At 37.7% G+C, this 19,289-nt stretch overlaps 2 protein-coding genes across 17 annotated transcripts in view; both read right to left on the reverse strand.

Annotated features, from left to right (window-relative positions):
- The window catches only part of Ate1 (arginyltransferase 1), a 153,924-nt gene extending 146,471 nt beyond the window's left edge, over nt 1-7,453 (reverse strand). For 3 of the 9 annotated variants that reach the window (XM_071656125.1, XM_071656126.1, XM_071656130.1), the window contains exons 1-4: nt 7,274-7,441; nt 4,025-4,151; nt 2,145-2,254; nt 497-607 (exon numbers count right to left, since the gene is read on the reverse strand). In XM_071656125.1, the coding sequence (XP_071512226.1) occupies nt 497-607; nt 2,145-2,254; nt 4,025-4,151; nt 7,274-7,391 (466 nt within the window). In that variant the 5' untranslated portion in view covers nt 7,392-7,441. Of the gene's footprint in view, nt 1-496; nt 608-2,144; nt 2,255-4,024; nt 4,152-7,273 lie in introns of all 9 variants that reach the window. The other 6 variants (XM_071656127.1, XM_071656128.1, XM_071656131.1 and 3 more) reach the window with 5 other exon arrangements.
- A 5,885-nt stretch (nt 7,454-13,338) lies between these two features.
- iPLA2-VIA (calcium-independent phospholipase A2 VIA) overlaps nt 13,339-19,289 on the reverse strand; it is a 115,416-nt gene continuing 109,465 nt past the window's right edge. For all 8 annotated transcript variants that reach the window (XM_071656360.1, XM_071656358.1, XM_071656356.1 and 5 more), the window contains one exon: nt 13,339-13,768. In XM_071656360.1, the coding sequence (XP_071512461.1) occupies nt 13,535-13,768 (234 nt within the window). In that variant the 3' untranslated portion in view covers nt 13,339-13,534. The remainder of the gene's footprint in view (nt 13,769-19,289) is intronic.

Raw genomic sequence — 19,289 nt, forward strand, 5'->3', positions numbered from 1 at the left:
TTTGGTGCATGCATTGCAGAAGTTGCATCTTTGGCATGAGGATTGATATGTTGAAATGGTATCTGTACTGTTGGAGCAATGGATGGTGCCTAAAATGCTAATAGGAGAGGTCAAATCATTCATGTCTGGAGAATGTGGTTTATGTCTAGTGGAGTGGTGTCTAATTCGGTGCTCGGAGGCAGCTGTTTAGTGCTTGTCAGGTCATTTCAGAGTGTACGTCTTGTCATTTGGGTGTTTGTTGGGACAGGAGTATCGGTGAGTATAGGTTTCGAAAATATGAGGCTGAGGTCAGATTTCTATTTTTCACTGCTCTTTTGGTGGTTACTTATGGAGTGGTATGTATATGAAGGCTCTGGTGTTACTGCAAAGACCCGAGTTCCAAGCATAATGAGGAAAGGCTTAATTCGAATATTTATGTTTTAGTGTGCAGGTACTAAATGTTTGTGAATACTAGGCAAATTTTAAGACAAATGTCTAGGATGTTAAAAATACTTACTTTCTGCCATATCCACATCATTTTTACAAAGAGCTATAGAGGAGAGATCTTGCTTAGATTCAAATTTCGGCCTCACATATTCTTCATTTCCAACTGCAGTCTTTGAGTTTTCTGTAATTTCAGAATGGAATATCAAAACAAATACTTTCATAACCACATGAACATAGTAAAGCAAAAGCAAAACATTAATGAATGAACTAGATGCAACAGTGATGGGTGCTATCAATGAAGATCTCAACATATCTTTCATTGTACATTAATGATTCACATACACGAATGGGATGACTGGTGTTCCTCCTAAACACAATACCTGGACGTTTTTTGATGAAATGCAACATGAAAGTATGGTATCACAAATGAAGATGCTAAGATAATTATATCTTTTTCTACATATTCTTTAATGATCCCAGAACCATAACCCTATTAAGCATTCACCCTATGACTCATAGTCCAATTTGCAGCCATGTCCATTGCCAGTATTCTCAAATCTTCACTTCAAAACACACTCTAACTAACCTGACTCTCTGCACTGCTAAACCTAATAACCTTACTTTTATTCATATTTACTCTCAAATTTCTCCTTTTACACACACTCCCAATCTGACACTAACTTACGCAGTTTTTCATTTGAATCTGCTACAAGCATGTCATTAGCAAACGATAACTGACTAACTTCCCAAGGTCCCCTAAACCCATTATACCTGCCCCTCTCTCCAAGGCCCATGCTACTTCCCTCATTAACCCATCAATAAACAAACTAAACAGCCATGATGACATCAAATACCCCTGCTGCGGACACACCCTCACCTTGAACCTTTTGCCTTTCTGTCTACCTCCTCACTCACACACCTTAATCTCTTGATAAAAACCCCTCACTGCTTCTGATAGCTTTTTTTCCACCCTGTGCTCCAAATATATGTAACTATAAAATAAATAAGAGCTATCAGAGTAGCACTTTTGTCTTGAGCTATGCAACCCTTATTACTGTACAATGTTACATGTTAAAGCAGTCTACATTAACAAAATGGCAAGTACTAGCAGCTGACATATTTCAAAATAACAGACATATAGTTTGAGGGAGCTGTGTAACCCTATTTACTGTTATGACAACACAGCTGTTACTATAAGCTAAATGGCCAAGTCCAAGCAGCCAAAATAAAAGATGTGTAGTTCAGTGTGGATACCAGAGAAAAGGAAATTATCAGAAAACATGCTACTCTACAAGGAATACCTAGGAAAATAACTGGCAGAGTGATGGGTATGGTATGGACATCTGGAAACAATCGATGCATCTAAATAACTAAAAAATTGAATTTGAGTGAAGTGAATAAGAAAGAATATTTAAAGAAAACAGGTATAGTGTAAATACAAAATGAATAACAGTTACATGAAATGGATGTTTCAACAAAAAATCTGCAAAGATGTATGTGGATGATGGTATAGAGAGGAACTTCTTAAAGAACTAGCCTGCTATAAGACAGGATAAGACAAATACTGATATTCATCCATCACTATTGAGATTTAAATATAAAAATACCTAAGTTCATAAATCCCACAGTGTTAAGACCAGTGCTCAAGTCTCCATCTATCATACCAATGGAGAGGTAAAGCATTCAAAATATTGCCAATATATCCATGGTCTACCTACCATTTCCTATGGCTTTCTCTTCCTTCACACCCCCATTACTCAGGTACCGGTGCATACGCTTGAGAACTTTCTTCTGTGATTTACTCAGCTTTAGGTTGAAAGCATCACACCTACAAAAGAGTTTACTGATACAAGTTTGTTCCATCAATACTTTTTTTTTGAAATCAAATACAAGTTCACATAATTACATGACAAAAAATATCTCAAAATACAACATAACATCCCCTGCTACTGCTTTTAAGTAAATCATTTCCTTGCTGTTCTCAGGGAAGATTCTGCACAAATCATCCTGCAAGTCACTAAGAAATGATTAACACAGATCTGCACATCAGTATGCCACAAGGTTTCGGTGTGCAAATCACAGCATACACAATTTAGAATTAGTGACTCTGATATACTGAAAAGGACATCTCTAAAAATAAGAAGAGGCACATCACAAGTATCAGAAAAGTGTTTGACACTTTCATTGTACATTCTTTCTGGAAAGTTGATTGCTCCATACACAAAAGTGAAACTTCAAAAAAATACCCTTATAGAATATCCATATACCATACATTATGAAGAAAATACTGAGGCAGTAGTATACTTTCCCATATTTTAAAGCAGGTGCATGAATTATTTGCAATGGATGGTGGTACAGGACCATCCTTTCTTATGGAAGTATATGATAATTATTTTTTCTAAGTGTGATTTCACACATGCCATTCAAATCATACATCTTTCTTTTACAAAAGAATTTCTTAAAAGACAGAGGGCGTGATGACATAATGTCCTGCATACACTTTTGTAGTGGAAGGACATAAAAACAGATCTAAAGCTCTGAGACAGTGACCAAGATGGTCTGAAACATGGGTAGCATGGTCAAAAATTTGATCCAGATTGTTAACTATAGAAAATGCAATAGTTTCAGTTCTCCCCACTATCTGATTGGAAGGATTTCAGCCACTCGTTTTGGCATAATATTCTTTTGAGTCTCCTAGAAAGAGAAATTGAGCTAGTGGATGTGAAGATGTCAATGCACTGATTCAATAGCTAAAGACAGTCATAGGAGAACAGTAAGTGAAAGACGAAAACACCAATACAGCAATAAAATAAAATCAAAATTTAAAAAAGTTACAGGCTGCATCTGCCAAGTGATCAGTGAAACCCAGCTTAGTACATGTCTGGCAGCACAAGCAAATATGGGTGAGCTATCTAAAAGTCTAATGTTCCTGAATGAAACAGCAAACGGAAACTTTTTTGACAGCCATGGGGTAATTATGAATTTCATTGTCATGTGGTATAAAAATCTATTTGGATACCACCAACAGTAAAAGCAATATGTTTAACATTCCTAACTTTGTACACTAGTATTTCCCAGAACAGTTGATGTCTACAACTTAATTTCTACAAATGTATGCATTCATCAGAAGCATATGCACATAGGCAAGCACACACACATACTCTCATATGCTGCCAACAAAAATAATTCTAAAAATCACTGGTTTGACATCCATAATGCACTAAACGTCACTTATGTATCTACCTCCTGCTCAAATATAATCTTAACAGGATGCAATATCACACAACCAAATTTTTCCTAAAACCTCTCTAAGGTCATATCATTTCACAATTTTCTATACAACATTTTAACCTTGTATCTAAAAGTTCTCCACACCTCCTACCTTGAATTTCTACATTTTCACCTCCTGTTCTCTTTCCATTAAAGAAATATTATTATTCTTAAACTATACTCTTGATTAAATCAACCTTTTTTCTCATGATATTTTGAGGAAAAAAAAGTTATTTCTTAGCACCAAAGTCAAATACCATAAAATGTAACTATTGCTTCTGTGACAAGCAAATTCAAAAACATACTTTAAACAAGATCAATAACATACTTGATAGTATACATAGGGCAACACGTCTTGTCCATTGTAGGCTTATAGCAATATTTACCACTACGTCGCCAACCACGGTCAATCAAGTCTTGATATGCATTAACAGACATCTGGTGAGACCACATACCTGAAAAGAATTATAATCCAGAACCAATTTTTTTTATGCTTTATAAAGAAAAATTATGTATGCATAACAAATACTTTAAGCATATATATCTTCAGGAATATAGTCAAAATCTAAAATTTCTGTGGCAAGTCATTTACACAGATCAAAATAGCAATAATCTCAATACTGAGCTTTGAGAAATCCAAAAATGAACTGTCTGTTCTCTCCCAGTTAGGTAGCTTCCCTGCCACTGTTCTGTGATGGACAGTATCATTGGCCTTCTGATAATCCATGAGTATAAAATTAAATCACTATTTCTCTACAATGCTCGTTAATCTTTCTGAGGAATAAAAATCTATTGCATACATTACCCTCCTGAATCCATACTATCTCTCACTTAACCCTTTAACACTGATAAATAAGGATCTTCATAACATGATCAACATCAACAAACAAAGATTTTCACAATGAGAACTCCCATCCACAATTTCAGGGATATGGTATGGATAAGCATAGTGAGGGAGGTTGTATATGGGTCCCAAATGCTTCAACAGGACAATCACACTCAGTTACTCCAAAGACAAGAGAGGGAAGAGTTTCACACACAGATTAGTACACTTTCTTCTTTCACTCAATAAGGTTTTACAAAATCTATACTTTCAATGTTTCCTTTCAAACACCATTACTTTACTTTTAGTCCCATTTTCCTTCAATCACCTAGACTTACACACATCATAAAACACACTTACAACCCTCTGCAACTTCTCTTCATTCTCAACAAACAATACAGTATCACCCGCAAACAAGCTTGTCATTAGCCATCATACCTAACCACCACATTCAGTCTCTACTCCACCTTTCCATAGTACTACTGTCACCTCTCATATCTCTCCATCCATTCAAGTGTTAAAAAGCCATGGTGATATCACACACACCGGCCTCACACCCACATGTATACCATAACTTTTGCTCAAATCTCCATCTACTCTCATACATGCATTTGCTACTCTATAGAAGGCTCCACACTAATTAGTACTATAAATCAAATTATATTTGGCAAGAAAGATACAGAAGAATGGGGAAACAAGGGAGAAATACTTATCAAAAGTTTGCTATAGACCCTGGGATTGCCAGATGAGATCGCTGTGATAAAGGAAAGGAGAAGCAGAAAGCCAAGAAACTGCACACAAACACACACACACACACAAATCATATTCCTGATCTTCACAGCCCCATATCAATTATCATACAAAGAAAGTTTCTACTGATAAACATGTTATCAGTGCATATGCCGAGACCATTCAAAGTAGATGAGAAAAATTTGGTGTTCTTCGACTACATTACTGCTTCAGCTCCACATCAAAACTAACATTGATAATTGCTTACTTATGTCTTCAGTGCTTGATGTGGTTTGTTGTGATTTAAGAAATACCCATGGAGCATGGTTTAGAGCACAATATTCTAGGATTCCTGAAATATTTAATAAGGCTAATAGGATGCTGAAATAATAAAGAACCTATTTGAGTATCTGTGCCCTGAAACACAAGTATTTTGTATAAACCTTTTGTAAGACCCCAAGGAGTTTGCTATCAAGAGTTGATCTCTTACTTATGGAAGGATATTAATATAACTGAAAGAGTACAAGGATATGCCACTAAACTAATTCCAAAACAAAGAAAATTAACATAAAGAACAACTTAGAAACCAGATATGACAACAATGGAAAAGAGAAGGAAAAGAGGAGCTCTTATTGAACCTTTAAGATTATCAAAGGCCATAAATGTATTTGCAAGGATAAATTCTTTGAAGAAAACAAGAATAATCTAAGAGGATATATGCATAAAATTAATGAAAACAAAGTAATAAAAACGTTAGGAAGCACATCGACTTTTAGAGAGTAGTGGATGACTGGAATCAGCTTTTGGACTCATAGAAAGCTCAGTGTTAGCTAATCTAACAAAAGATATAACACTATGATGAAAAATTAAAATAAGGACTGTGATATAAAGAGACAAGTAACTGGAATGAGCAATAAAACACCAATAGGTGCAACTTTAGTCTCAAAATTCTACAGGTAACTTCTACTGGTTCGTTTAATAATATCAAATAAGGTATCAATAACATATCCAGAAAAAAATCAGGTTCAAACAAAAGTAGGTAATAAACATAAAAAGGAAATCTACACAACCTACGTAAACCTGAATCCCCCCAGCAGTCAATACCTATCTTAATTTTGTTTTCTAATTGAAAGATATGTCATGCTCATGAAAACGCAATGACAATCTGATACCAGATGTTAAAAAACTGATAACAATGTGAACAGCCATGCATTCCTCATCAGGAAACAATATAAGTAGTAAATTTTTAGTGTCATCTTGGCTGCAAGGCAAGGTTAGGTGGGGCTTTTATAGGTTGTGTTCATATTCTACATAGTGGCCTTCATAAGTTCTGTTTATATTCTATAAATGTATCATTGATTTATAAACTAACCTAATATCTAAAAGTCTTGTTCATATCCTACAAGTGTATCATTTATTTATAAATCCTCATATTTTTTTTTCTGAGGTACTACATAATTCTTTACACCTAGTCAAATGTCATTCAGTACACTAAAATCCTCTAATTCATGCTCCACACATATTTCTGTAATCACAATGAACTACATAAAGTACCTAAAATATAAGTAACAGTTTCCTAAAGCTACTTTCGATGTGGAGCTAAAATAGACTTAAGATTACCCTTGACCGTTGGGAAATATACTTTCTGAAGTCCTGGTGATTTACACAAGTTTCACCGACACTTTAAACCCAAGACTTTGCTACTTAGGCTTTTCGAATTCTAACTAGGTCTCAATAAATCAATACACGATGAAAGCCATTATGCGTCCTTCTAAGTCAACTCTAAGTGTAAAAATTGCAATGATACCCAATACGCCTTCATAAAGAAATAAGAGTGGCGGCACTTGTCCTGAATTTCATCAATGATCCTTACCAAATATATCATCTATTTAAGACAACTGCTGCAGCTTAAGTCTTTACATGTCAATTCCGTTATCTACTATACCCTTGTAACGTCAAAACCCTTCCTAATAACCTGAAGTTGCTTGCTTTGTTAAAACATGCTACTCATAAGTCATATATTACATTCAGTTTTACCGTGACTAAAATTTGTATCCTTGGATTTACAGTAACCACACTTATAGCCACTGTGGTCCCGCATGTACTCCACAATCGTAAAAGAATTATCTTTTTCTTCTGCCATGATTACTTTTACACTCTTGACAGACACTCAACTGAGATGGGAAGTAAAACCGTGCAGAGTTGCCAGCTCAAAATTTCAGGTAGCGCTAGATTCACTCGAAAAGCGCTAAAAAAGCGCTACACTTACTAAAATGAGTAAAAGAATGCTCTTCGAATCATGTTTTGCTCTTTGATATGCCAGATTATTAATAACAGGTACGACTGACTACTTTAACACTAAAACACTCGCCATATTCCCAGATCTGCTAATTCCCAATCCGCAATCTCTTCGTCCTCGGTGTAGGGTTGTAGTGGTCTATGAGAGGATTCTGGTTGCGGTTGCAATGACTCGTATGCTTTCAATGACCCATTGTTTTTCAGTAGTTCCTTACGCAATTTAGAATCATAATAGCAATTTCCATTTCTTCTTAGTCTATACTTGATGGATAGTATCGCATATAAGCTTTTGGTAGTCTATTTCGAAGCTTTGACTTCACGTTGTTGATATGACTAAAGATATGCTCTCCATCAGCGGTGAAGTGAGGCAATGTCAGCACAGTCAAAGCCAACTCAGAGGTTACTGAGGTGAATTTCTCCTGTTGCATCCGTGAATGAGGCTATTTCAGCCCAGAGTGCGACTAGGATGCCAGTGTTCTGTTTCCACAACACGTGGTGAAACTTTGTCCACTGGAACTCAATGGCTCCAGCCGTTTGCTGTCTTTCAGTGTTACTAAATTTGGCAGACACTGGACAATTGCAGTACTTGTAAAGACATTGTGTGTCATCCCCCTCTATTTTTCTTAACCACTTTTGACATTTGGTGTCTTTCAACTACTCTGCTCTAAAATGTCAAGTATATTTCTTACTCATTGTTATGTTTATTAATGTAATGGTCTGCACACACGCAACCAGCAAAGTTACTGTCCTTCATGGCTTAAGAATAGTTTTTTACCACCGAGAGTCCGACTGAGCCTGAACTGAACAGGAGACTTGAGGAGGGGGAGCGCGCAGAATACACCCGAACTGAACCTTACAAAATTTTCGAACACGTTCATTCCGATGAAAATTAATTACGTGCAATATATTTATTGTTTTCCTTGTTATTTCAATGTTTCGATTAAACTTCCTAAATCACATTAATATATCTAAATTCATGTTTGAATTTCCACATACTGAAATAAATTAAGTTTGGCGCTACATAAAAAAGACGCCGAAAACGCGCTAAGGCGCAAAGTATGAAATTTAGGCGTTAGATTACTATAAAAGGCACTAGATTTAACACCAGAGGCGCTATGTTGGCAACCCTGCAAGTTCTAAAGGATTTAATCCCAGGAGTCAAAGCTGCGGCTACCATTCAGGTCACCGACTGTTCAGGATTGTGCAAGACTGCTCTTAGCAGCATTACGCTAGCACACACCACTTGACCACCTACTATCCGAAGTAGCGCTACATATGAGTGCAAAAGATGATTCTTTATGTGATATTTTATGTGGTACTTTTAGGTAATATTTTATTTTTTTATAATTCTTATACTTTTTAACCTTTAATTGAGCATATAGCCATAAAGAACTTCACTTTATATGATATATACTATTTCAAAATAAAAACATACAAGAGTGGGAGGGTTTCTAGCTACCCGCTCCCGTTCCCTTCAGTCGTTTTCTGTGACATGTAGGGAATATTGGGGTAGAATTCTTTCCATACTTGATTACCATTTCCCACAATGGCAAGGTTGTGTCAGGAACACACAAAGAAAAGCCACATTCATTCCCTAACTCATGTGTAATGCATCAAAGCCTCTCCTCTTTATCCACAACCAGGCCCCACGAAACATTCCATCGTTCACCCTGGATGCTTCGCATTCCCTGGTTCATTCCAACTACAGCACATCAAACCAAGTATACCACATCGTTCCAATTCACTGTATCCCTTGCACACCTTTCACCTTCCTGCATGTTCAAACCTTGATTGGTCATAATCTTTTTCACATGATCCTTTCATATCTAATTTGGTGTCCCTGTTCTCCTTGGGCCCCTCCACTTCTGGTATTTATACTTCTTTATCAACTGCTCCTTGCTCATTCTTTCCGGAAGTCCAAACAATTTCAGCACACTCTCTTCAGCTTTCTCTACCATACTCTTCATATAACTACACCTCTCTCTCATAGTCATAACTTAATCATTCAACCCTACTTACACCACAAAGTTCTCAAACATTTCATTACCATAACATTCACCCTCTTCTATGCACTTCCTTTGCCTCACATCCATACAACATTATTAGTACTACTATAACTTCAAAAATATGCATTTTTGACCCCCAGATATGGCCTCCCACAACATTCCCATAACCTTCATTCCCTTGCCCATTGTATGGCTCATGTCCACTTCTGTGGGTCCATTCTGTGCCATGTCTACTTCCAAGCATCCAAAACAACATTCCCCCAAGTTTTCTCCATTGAAATGTACACCCAAATTAACTTTTTGCAGAGCTAAACTCAATAACCCTGTAGGCATTAATTAACAGTGATCCATACACGTTAACTCCAGATTTCAAGTCTCATTAATGCATTTCAAAAGTCTGACAGCATTATTGATCATATGCATATTCTAGACCTTATCTTTCTACCCCAAGAGTCTCTTCTATGGGGCTCCCACAGTGCTCATTTCTACCAGCAGGATTATAGTCATAAAGTGTGTTTTGTTCATTACTATGGTCAGCCAAGGGGAAACTGAAGAGAATTCCAATTCACTTTTCAGATTTCATGTTTATTCTCAAGAGATATGGTAACCCATCCACAATACAATGAGTTACCTGTTTTAGAAAATTACCGATTGTAACTGGCAATAAACATGCTGGCATTAATTACCAATGTTCTATCCACATTATCTCCAGATTTTAACAACCTCGTTAATACGTTCCAAACTCTGATGGCATTTCACATCATATCTCTCAGCCTACATGTTGATAATATGTTACATTCTTGAATATAATGCCCAAGCAAAATTTTGAAGTTAGCAAAATACAACTTGCACATCATATCTACTGATGATCTCTGGACCATGTTGAGAGTGATTTCATGGACACTGACACATCCAAAACTGAATGTTGACCAAGATGAGGAAGATGTTTCTAATGTAAATACAGGCAACGTTGCAAGCATCTATGGACCATGAAAAAACACTGCACCTGGCTGGTGCAGTTGGAAATTTCATAAACTTTTATAATTTTGCTGTTATGAAAGAAATATCACTGAATAACATTACCCACAAAAAATCTACTATACATTGTAAACATAATAATAATAAAGAACTGATTTTTCAGTGTACACAGATTGAACAATAAAACTGGTGCAGTGGCAACTCACTATGGACTCAGGCTTTACTCCTACACTCTTTAGTGAATTTTGCTGAAACATCTACAAAACTTCTACACATTATCATACTGATATTGGTGAAATAAACAGATTTTTTGTACAGAGGAATGCATAGGTATATAAAGGAATTAAAAAACTAACAGACCACTGAGTCCCTTCATGGCTGTTTGAGATAGTGGAAGAGATTTGAAAATCATAGATCAGCATGGTAAGAGTAGAAATATGTATATATCAAAAAAAAATAAAAATAAACTTTCCATATACCTACAGAGGTAAAAATAATGTCAGTTGTGGATTTGAAGCAAAATATATATAAAATCTATTCTTAAATGTATCTATGGTACTGCTATCAACCACTCTAATAGGTAAATCATTCCATATGTTAACAATCCTTTATACTTCATATTTGACTGCCATTAGTGAGGTAGTGCCAGGAACAGACAAAGAAAGGCCACAACCACTTGCATCCATTCTCTAGTTGTTATGTGTGCTGCACCAAAAGCACGGCTCGTTATCCACATCCAAATTCCACAAATCATTACATGGTTTACCTCGGACACTTCACATACCCTGGTTCCATCTCTTGACAGCACATCGACCCCAGTATTCTACATCATTCCAATTCACAGTATGTTGTGAATGCCTTTCACTTTCCTGCATGTTCAGGCCCTGATCACTCAAGATCTTTTACATTTCATCCTTCCATCAACAAATTGGTCTCCCGCTTCTCCTTGTTCCCTCCATTTCTGTTACATATGTCCTCCTTGTTAACCTTTCTTCGTTCTTTCTCTCCATATGTCCAAACCATATCAGCGCCCCCTTTTCTGCTCTCTCAACCACACTCTTTCTATTACCACACCTGTCTCTTACCCTTTCATTACTTAAGCAAACCTCCTCACACCAAATATTGTCCTTAAGCAATGCATCAATATAATATTGTTGGAACTACTATTCCTTCAAACATATCCATTTCTGTTCTCCCAGATAGCTTTTTCTCTTTCCACACAATCCTATTAAAAATCCTGTTGAAAAAAAAGTATTTTGCCTCATTCAAGGTAAAATGTTTGCCCACGAGTTTGTAACCATAATTACAAGTGAGATCTCATACAATATATGTATCTATCTATATCTCTGATACCTGTTCCAACTGGAACTCCCTCCAAGGGGTGACAATGGCAACTGAGTCTCCATAAATCTATCACTATTTTCATTGTTACATGCATGTCTTTGCACTGTAATGTTAACGTAAAATACTTTTTAAAACAACTTGGAAAACAGCTTCACAGAGCTGGAAAGGAAGCCTAAGTAAGGAGTTAAGGGGTTAAATGCAGGCAAAATATGAAATATCAGAGACAGTACACCAATGCTGTAACAAGGGAAAAATAAAGGATGAAGCAGGAAATCTTTAAATAACTTAAATAACTTTGAGGTAATAGTCCACTGATTATCATATTCACAATGGTTTGGTTGTAGCTATTACCATGACAATCCTTACACTTAGATGCAAGTAATACCTAACTGCAACTCCAGGTGTGATCTTTAGTGGTGCAATTGAGTGGTGCAATTGTTTTCCAAATTTTCAGTTGAGGTCCATATAACTGTTAGAGAGGGTTGGGAGAACCAGTGTGTTTAGTATCTCTTGAAAGACAGCAAAGGGGCCAAAGGATGTCATTTTCTTTACTTCTTGTGGACCCTGTTGAAAGTTGGACAGGGAGGTGGAACAAACAGGGATGACATTTATATGACATGGAAAAAGTAAAGTTGTGTACATGTGTTTAAGTTCAGGCATAGGGATTCTAAGTATACTGAATCTATAAACAAAAGCAGAGTTGATATCTGGAATATTTGATGAGGGTAATGAAGTGTTCCTTTCAACTGAGTTCATCATCCAATGTGACTATGAGGCACTTGGTAAATTGGACAACCTGGAAGGGGCTGGAGCTTAACAAGACAGTAGGAGGTGGGACAGAGTTAAAAGAGAGGCTGATGTGAACAACTACATTCTTGGTTATTGTAATGGTGATGGTTCTAGTGGTGGTCCAGCTCTACTTAGAGATTGTCAAAGGTGCACTGAAGGGCAATAGAGTCAGAGCTACTGTCAATGCTGAAACCAATGGTAGAGGTGTCACTGTCCTACAGGGCATTATCTATTTCGATGAGGATACACAGGGGTCCTATCTTTGTGCCCTTAAGGACTAGAGACTGAAAGGTGGATATGACCCCTCAGAAGAGTACAGCCTGGTGACACTCTCGAACGGTCTGTAATCCAGTGGAATGAGAGTTTCTCCAAGTTGATAGCTTTGTTAAGACAGTGTTTTGGTTGAATATGATGAATTCTTTGGTTTTGTCAACAAAGTTGAGAGCTAAAGAGGTCTAGCATCTCTCTAGGATGCAAAAGATAAATCTATAAAGCTGATGAGGCAAGAGGGATAATCATGTTACCCTCCTGCTGAAGGTCTATGAAACTTATAATGTCTGTATATGACCCGTTTATACACTCTGAAATGTTAGAAATTCATTATCAAGGAATTTCAAATTATTCATCAAACAATTTCAAAGGTTTTAGGAAGAAACTGTGATACAAACACTAGCATAAAAATATGGCAGTTTATTATACTTTAACTAATGGATAAGCATACTTTCTCAACAAAACTTAAAAATCAAATTAACACATTTCAATAATTTCCTGGGCAACACTACTTTCCTGCAAAAAACACATATATTTACTTATATCTCAAATTCTTTTGAAAATGCTTAACGAAACCATAGCCAATCCATGGAAGTTTCCCTCAAACTTCTCCAGACCAACCAGCTGTTAATAATGTTGCAATTTGGTAGAGTTGTTCTTTTTTACTTCGAATGTAAACCATCGTCTCCCATAGTGCATTGACAAGAATGTCATCTCGTGTCTCATCCAGCTGAACATCCAAGGAGAGTTGAGGGGACAAACGTAAATATGCTATACCACAAGTGCCACACCATGCACGTACCCTATCAACAGTACGATTGTCTGCCATTGTTGCCTGAGGGTAAAGAAAATAAAGTAATATGAGAAATTTATCATTTTGGTTAGATAAAGTTAGTTGAAGCTTATTGATACAGTGGTTAAATTGATGAGAACTACTATTGACGTTTGTGTAAATAAATTATACATTTCCCTTTTCCATAGCCAGAGGTTGAACCATTATGTGACATTCATTTTTTCATTTCATTTCAAGCTAGAAGTTTCAGTTTTCTAAATTATTTCTTACATTTTTCATATGTATATATATGTATGTATATATGTATATATATGTATATTATCCCTGGGGATAGGGGTTAAAGAATACTTCCCACGCATTCCTCGCGTGTCGTAGAAGGTGACTAGAGGGGACGGGAGCGGGGGGCCAGAAATCCTCCCCTCCTTGTATTTTTTAACTTTCTAAAATGGGAAACAGAAGAAGGAGTCACGCGGGGAGTGCTCATCCTCCTCGAAGGCTCAGATTGGGGTGTCTATAAATGTGTGTGGATGTAACCAAGATGTGAAAAAAGGAGAGATAGGTAGTATGTTTGAGGAAAGGAACCTGGATGTTTTGGCTCTTAATGAAACGAAGCTCAAGGGTAAAGGGGAAGAGTGGTTTGGGAATGTCTTGGGAGTAAAGTCAGGGGTTAGTGAGAGGACAAGAGCAAGGGAAGGAGTAGCAGTACTCCTGAAACAGTTGTGGGAGTATGTGATAGAATGTAACAAAGTAAATTCTCGATTAATATGGGTAAAACTGAAAGTTGATGGAGAGAGATGGGTGATTATTGGTGCATATGCACCTGGACATGAGAAGAAAGATCATGAGAGGCAAGTGTTTTGGGAGCAGCTGAATGAGTGTGTTAGTGGTTTTGATGCACGAGACCGGGTTATAGTGATGGGTGATTTGAATGCAAAGGTGAGTAATGTGGCAGTTGAGGGAATAATTGGTATACATGGGGTGTTCAGTGTTGTAAATGGAAATGGTGAAGAGCTTGTAGATTTATGTGCTGAAACAGGACTGGTGATTGGGAATACCTGGTTTAAAAAGCGAGATATACATAAGTATACGTATGTAAGTAGGAGAGATGGCCAGAGAGCGTTATTGGATTACGTGTTAATTGACAGGCGCACGAAAGAGAGACTTTTGGATGTTAATGTGCTGAGAGGTGCAACTGGAGGGATGTCTGATCATTATCTTGTGGAGGCTAAGGTGAAGATTTGTATGGGTTTTCAGAAAAGAAGAGTGAATGTTGGGGTGAAGAGGGTGGCGAGAGTAAGTGAGCTTGGGAAGGAAACTTGTGTGAGGAAGTACCAGGAGAGACTGAGTACAGAATGGAAAAAGGTGAGAACAATGGAAGTAAGGGGAGTGGGGGAGGAATGGGATGTATTTAGGGAATCAGTGTTGGATTGTGCAAAAGATGCATGTGGCATGAGAAGAGTGGGAGGTGGGTTGATTAGAAAGGGTAGTGAGTGGTGGGATGAAGAAGTAAGATTATTAGTGAAAGAGAAGAGAGAGGCATTTGGACGATTTTTGCAGGGAAAAAATGCAATTGAGTGGGAGATGTATAAATGAGACAGGAGGTCAAGAGAAAGGTGCAAGAGGTGAAAAAGAGGGCAAATGAGAGTTGGGGTGAGAGAGTATCATTAAATTTTAGGGAGAATAAAAAGATGTTCTGGAAGGAGGTAAATAAAGTGTGTAAGACAAGGGAGCAAATGGGAACTTCAGTGAAGGGTGCAAATGGGGAGGTGATAACAAGTAGTGGTGATGTGAGAAGGAGATGGAGTGAGTATTTTGAAGGTTTGTTGAATGTGTTTGATGATAGAGTGGCAGATATAGGGTGTTTTGGTCGAGGTGGTGTGCAAAGTGAGAGGGTTAGGGAAAATGATTTGGTAAACAGAGAAGAGGTAGTAAAAGCTTTGCGGAAGATGAAAGCCGGCAAGGCAGCAGGTTTGGATGGTATTGCAGTGGAATTTATTAAAAAAGGGGGTGACTGTATTATTGACTGGTTGGTAAGGTTATTTAATGTATGTATGACTCATGGTGAGGTGCCTGAGGATTGGCGGAATGCGTGCATAGTGCCATTGTACAAAGGCAAAGGGGATAAGAGTGAGTGCTCAAATTACAGAGGTATAAGTTTGTTGAGTATTCCTGGTAAATTATATGGGAGGGTATTGATTGAGAGGGTGAAGGCATGTACAGAGCATCAGATTGGGGAAGAGCAGTGTGGTTTCAGAAGTGGTAGAGGATGTGTGGATCAGGTGTTTGCTTTGAAGAATGTATGTGAGAAATACTTAGAAAAGCAAATGGATTTGTATGTAGCATTTATGGATCTGGAGAAGGCATATGATAGAGTTGATAGAGATGCTCTATGGAAGGTATTAAGAATATATGGTGTGGGAGACAAGTTGTTAGAAGCAGTGATAAGTTTTTATCGAGGATGTAAGGCATGTGTATGTGTAGGAAGAGAGGAAAGTGATTGGTTCTCAGTGAATGTAGGTTTGCGGCAGGGGTGTGTGATGTCTCCATGGTTGTTTAATTTGTTTATGGATGGGGTTGTTAGGGAGGTGAATGCAAGAGTTTTGGAAAGAGGGGCAAGTATGAAGTCTGTTGTGGATGAGAGAGCTTGGGAAGTGAGTCAGTTGTTGTTCGCTGATGATACAGCGCTGGTGGCTGATTCATGTGAGAAACTGCAGAAGCTGGTGACTGAGTTTGGTAAAGTGTGTGAAAGAAGAAAGTTAAGAGTAAATGTGAATTAGAGCAAGGTTATTAGGTACAGTAGGGTTGAGGGTCAAGTCAATTGGGAGGTAAGTTTGAATGGAGAAAAACTGGAGGAAGTAAAGTGTTTTAGATATCTGGAGTGGATCTGGCAGCAGATGGAACCATGGAAGCGGAAGTGGATCATAGGGTGGGGGAGGGGGCGAAAATCCTGGGAGCCTTGAAGAATGTGTGGAAGTCGAGAACATTATCTCGGAAAGCAAAAATGGGTATGTTTGAAGGAATAGTGGTTCCAACAATGTTGTATGGTTGCAAGGCGTGGGCAATGTGTGGTGTGAGGTATTTTGATCGAGTAAGTAACGTAAGGGTAAGAGAGATGTGTGGAAATAAAAAGAGCGTGGTTGAGAGAGCAGAAGAGGGTGTTTTGAAATGGTTTGGGCACATGGAGAGGATGAGTGAGGAAAGATTGACCAAGAGGATATATGTGTCGGAGGTGGAAGGAACGAGGAGAAGTGGGAGACCAAATTGGAGGTGGAAAGATGGAGTGAAAAAGATTTTGTGTGATCGGGGCCTGAACATGCAGGAGGGTGAAAGGAGGGCAAGGAATAGAGTGAATTGGATCGATGTGGTATACCGGGGTTGACGTGCTGTCAGTGGATTGAATCAGGGCATGTGAAGCGTCTGGGGTAAACCATGGAAAGCTGTGTAGGTATGTATATTTGCGTGTGTGGACGTGTATGTATATACATGTGTATGGGGGTGGGTTGGGCCATTTCTTTCGTCTGTTTCCTTGCGCTACCTCGCAAACGCGGGAGACAGCGACAAAGCAAAAAAAAAAAAAAAAAAAACTTAGTTTAAATTAGGTTTAGTTCATTTGCATTACAATCTTGTTAAATCTACTTAGGTTACATTACCACACACAAACTCCATCAAATAAAAATACAATGTTGAACCTTAACATCTTGGTTAGGTAAGGTTAAGTAAGCTGAAGTTTGGGTAGAAATGCATAGGATAAAGATAATATTTTTTTTCAAACTTTTCAAACTTTTTTCAAACTCTCTTTCCACAACCAGGCCCCACAGACCTTTCCATGTTTTACCCCAGACACTTCACATGCCCTAGTTCAATCTACTGACAGCACGCACATTCAACACATATCACATCATTCCAATTCACTCTTACCTCTGCACAACTTTCACCTTCCTGCATGTTCAGACCCTAACTACTCAAAATCTTTTTCACTCCACCCTTCCATCTCCAAAAGTAGAATATGCTAGCTTCAAAATAATAATGTTACAGTTTTGTAAAGTTATCCTCTGCCTAAAGAAAATGTATTCCTGCTTTATCACAGATGTCTTACATAATGACAGTACCATATCTATATGACACTTTACAGCACAAAATCGAAAATCCACAGTATTAAGAAAAATAAAAAAATAAAGAACAATCTGTCTAACAAGCAAGGCTGAAATTAAGTACACACACACACACACACACACACACACACACACACACACACACACACACCTGATTGTGAAGGTACAAAGAAGAGCAACTAAAGATGGTGCCAGAATTAAGAGAAATGAGCTACAATGAGAGGATAAGGGCTACAAAGCTGTCCACCATGGAAGAGAGGAGGGACCTGATACCAGCCTTCAAGTTTCTAAATAAGCTGGATGATGCTGACATAACAATTCATCAAGAAATGCAGAACCAGAGTAACCATAGGCCATAATAAGAAGCTTCATAAAAAGCTTATTAGAAATGATGTTAAGAAGTACTGGTTTAGTGTTTGAACCCCTGCACCTTCCTCTCGATCTCCAGCCACTCTCTCTTGTACATCTCCAGGCATGGACACTCCTTTCCAGTAAGTACTACAGTGTCTACAGAAAGCCTTGTCTGCCCCTATATATTTTCAAAGGCAATATATGCTAAAGTTTTTGGATACAGAATGTTAGAGGACAGTATGTGGTTCAAGGTGGTTAGACTCAATAAGTAAAAAAAAAGTAAATGAGATGTATGGTGATAAAAGAATGTGTTTGAGAGAGATGCAATGGTACAGATATATGGAGAAAATGAGGGAGGAGAGGATGACAAAGGATATATGTATTGGAAGTAGAGGAAACAAGGAGAACAGGGAGACAAATTTGGAGATGAAATGAAAAAAGATTTTAAGAGGCTGGGGACTGAAAATGCAGGAAGGTGAAAGGCGTGAATTGGAATGATGTGGTATACTGGGGTCAATGGACTCAGCCAGGGCATGAGAAGCGTCTGGGATAAACCACAGGAAGGTCTGTAGGGTTGGGATGTGGGTCTGTGGATGGGTTGTGGATAGGTAGCTGTGGTTTCAGTGCATTTCACAAAACAGAGAATGGATGTGGCTTTATTCATCTGTTTCTAGTGCTATCTCACTAATGTGGGAAATGGCAATCAGGTATGAAATATACAGTTTTACTAATCTCTCAAGAGAAAAAATTGTCTGAGGACCAGATAGAATTCCTTAATCTAGGAATCAATTGTCACCTATCCCAAAATATGAATAGGCTAACAAGAAGGCAGAACTTTCTATCCTCTATGATGACTAATGTAAACAGCATGGAGATGGGAAAATTATAGTGAATCTTGACTTGCAGGAACAGTTATAGGCCAAGAGTACTAAAAGTAGGCATCTCCCTTTGAAAAGAGTACTCACACCACATCTATGGGAAGCTGTAAAACAATGGCATAATACTGAAAGGATCATTGTCAGACATGCAGACAAGTTAAACACTTACGTCATCCTTCAGGGTAATGATTACTTAAAGAAATGTTAAACCATACTGCAAGA

This window comes from Panulirus ornatus, chromosome 62, assembly GCF_036320965.1.
Source record: "Panulirus ornatus isolate Po-2019 chromosome 62, ASM3632096v1, whole genome shotgun sequence".
NCBI classification, from domain to species: Eukaryota; Metazoa; Arthropoda; class Malacostraca; order Decapoda; family Palinuridae; genus Panulirus; species Panulirus ornatus.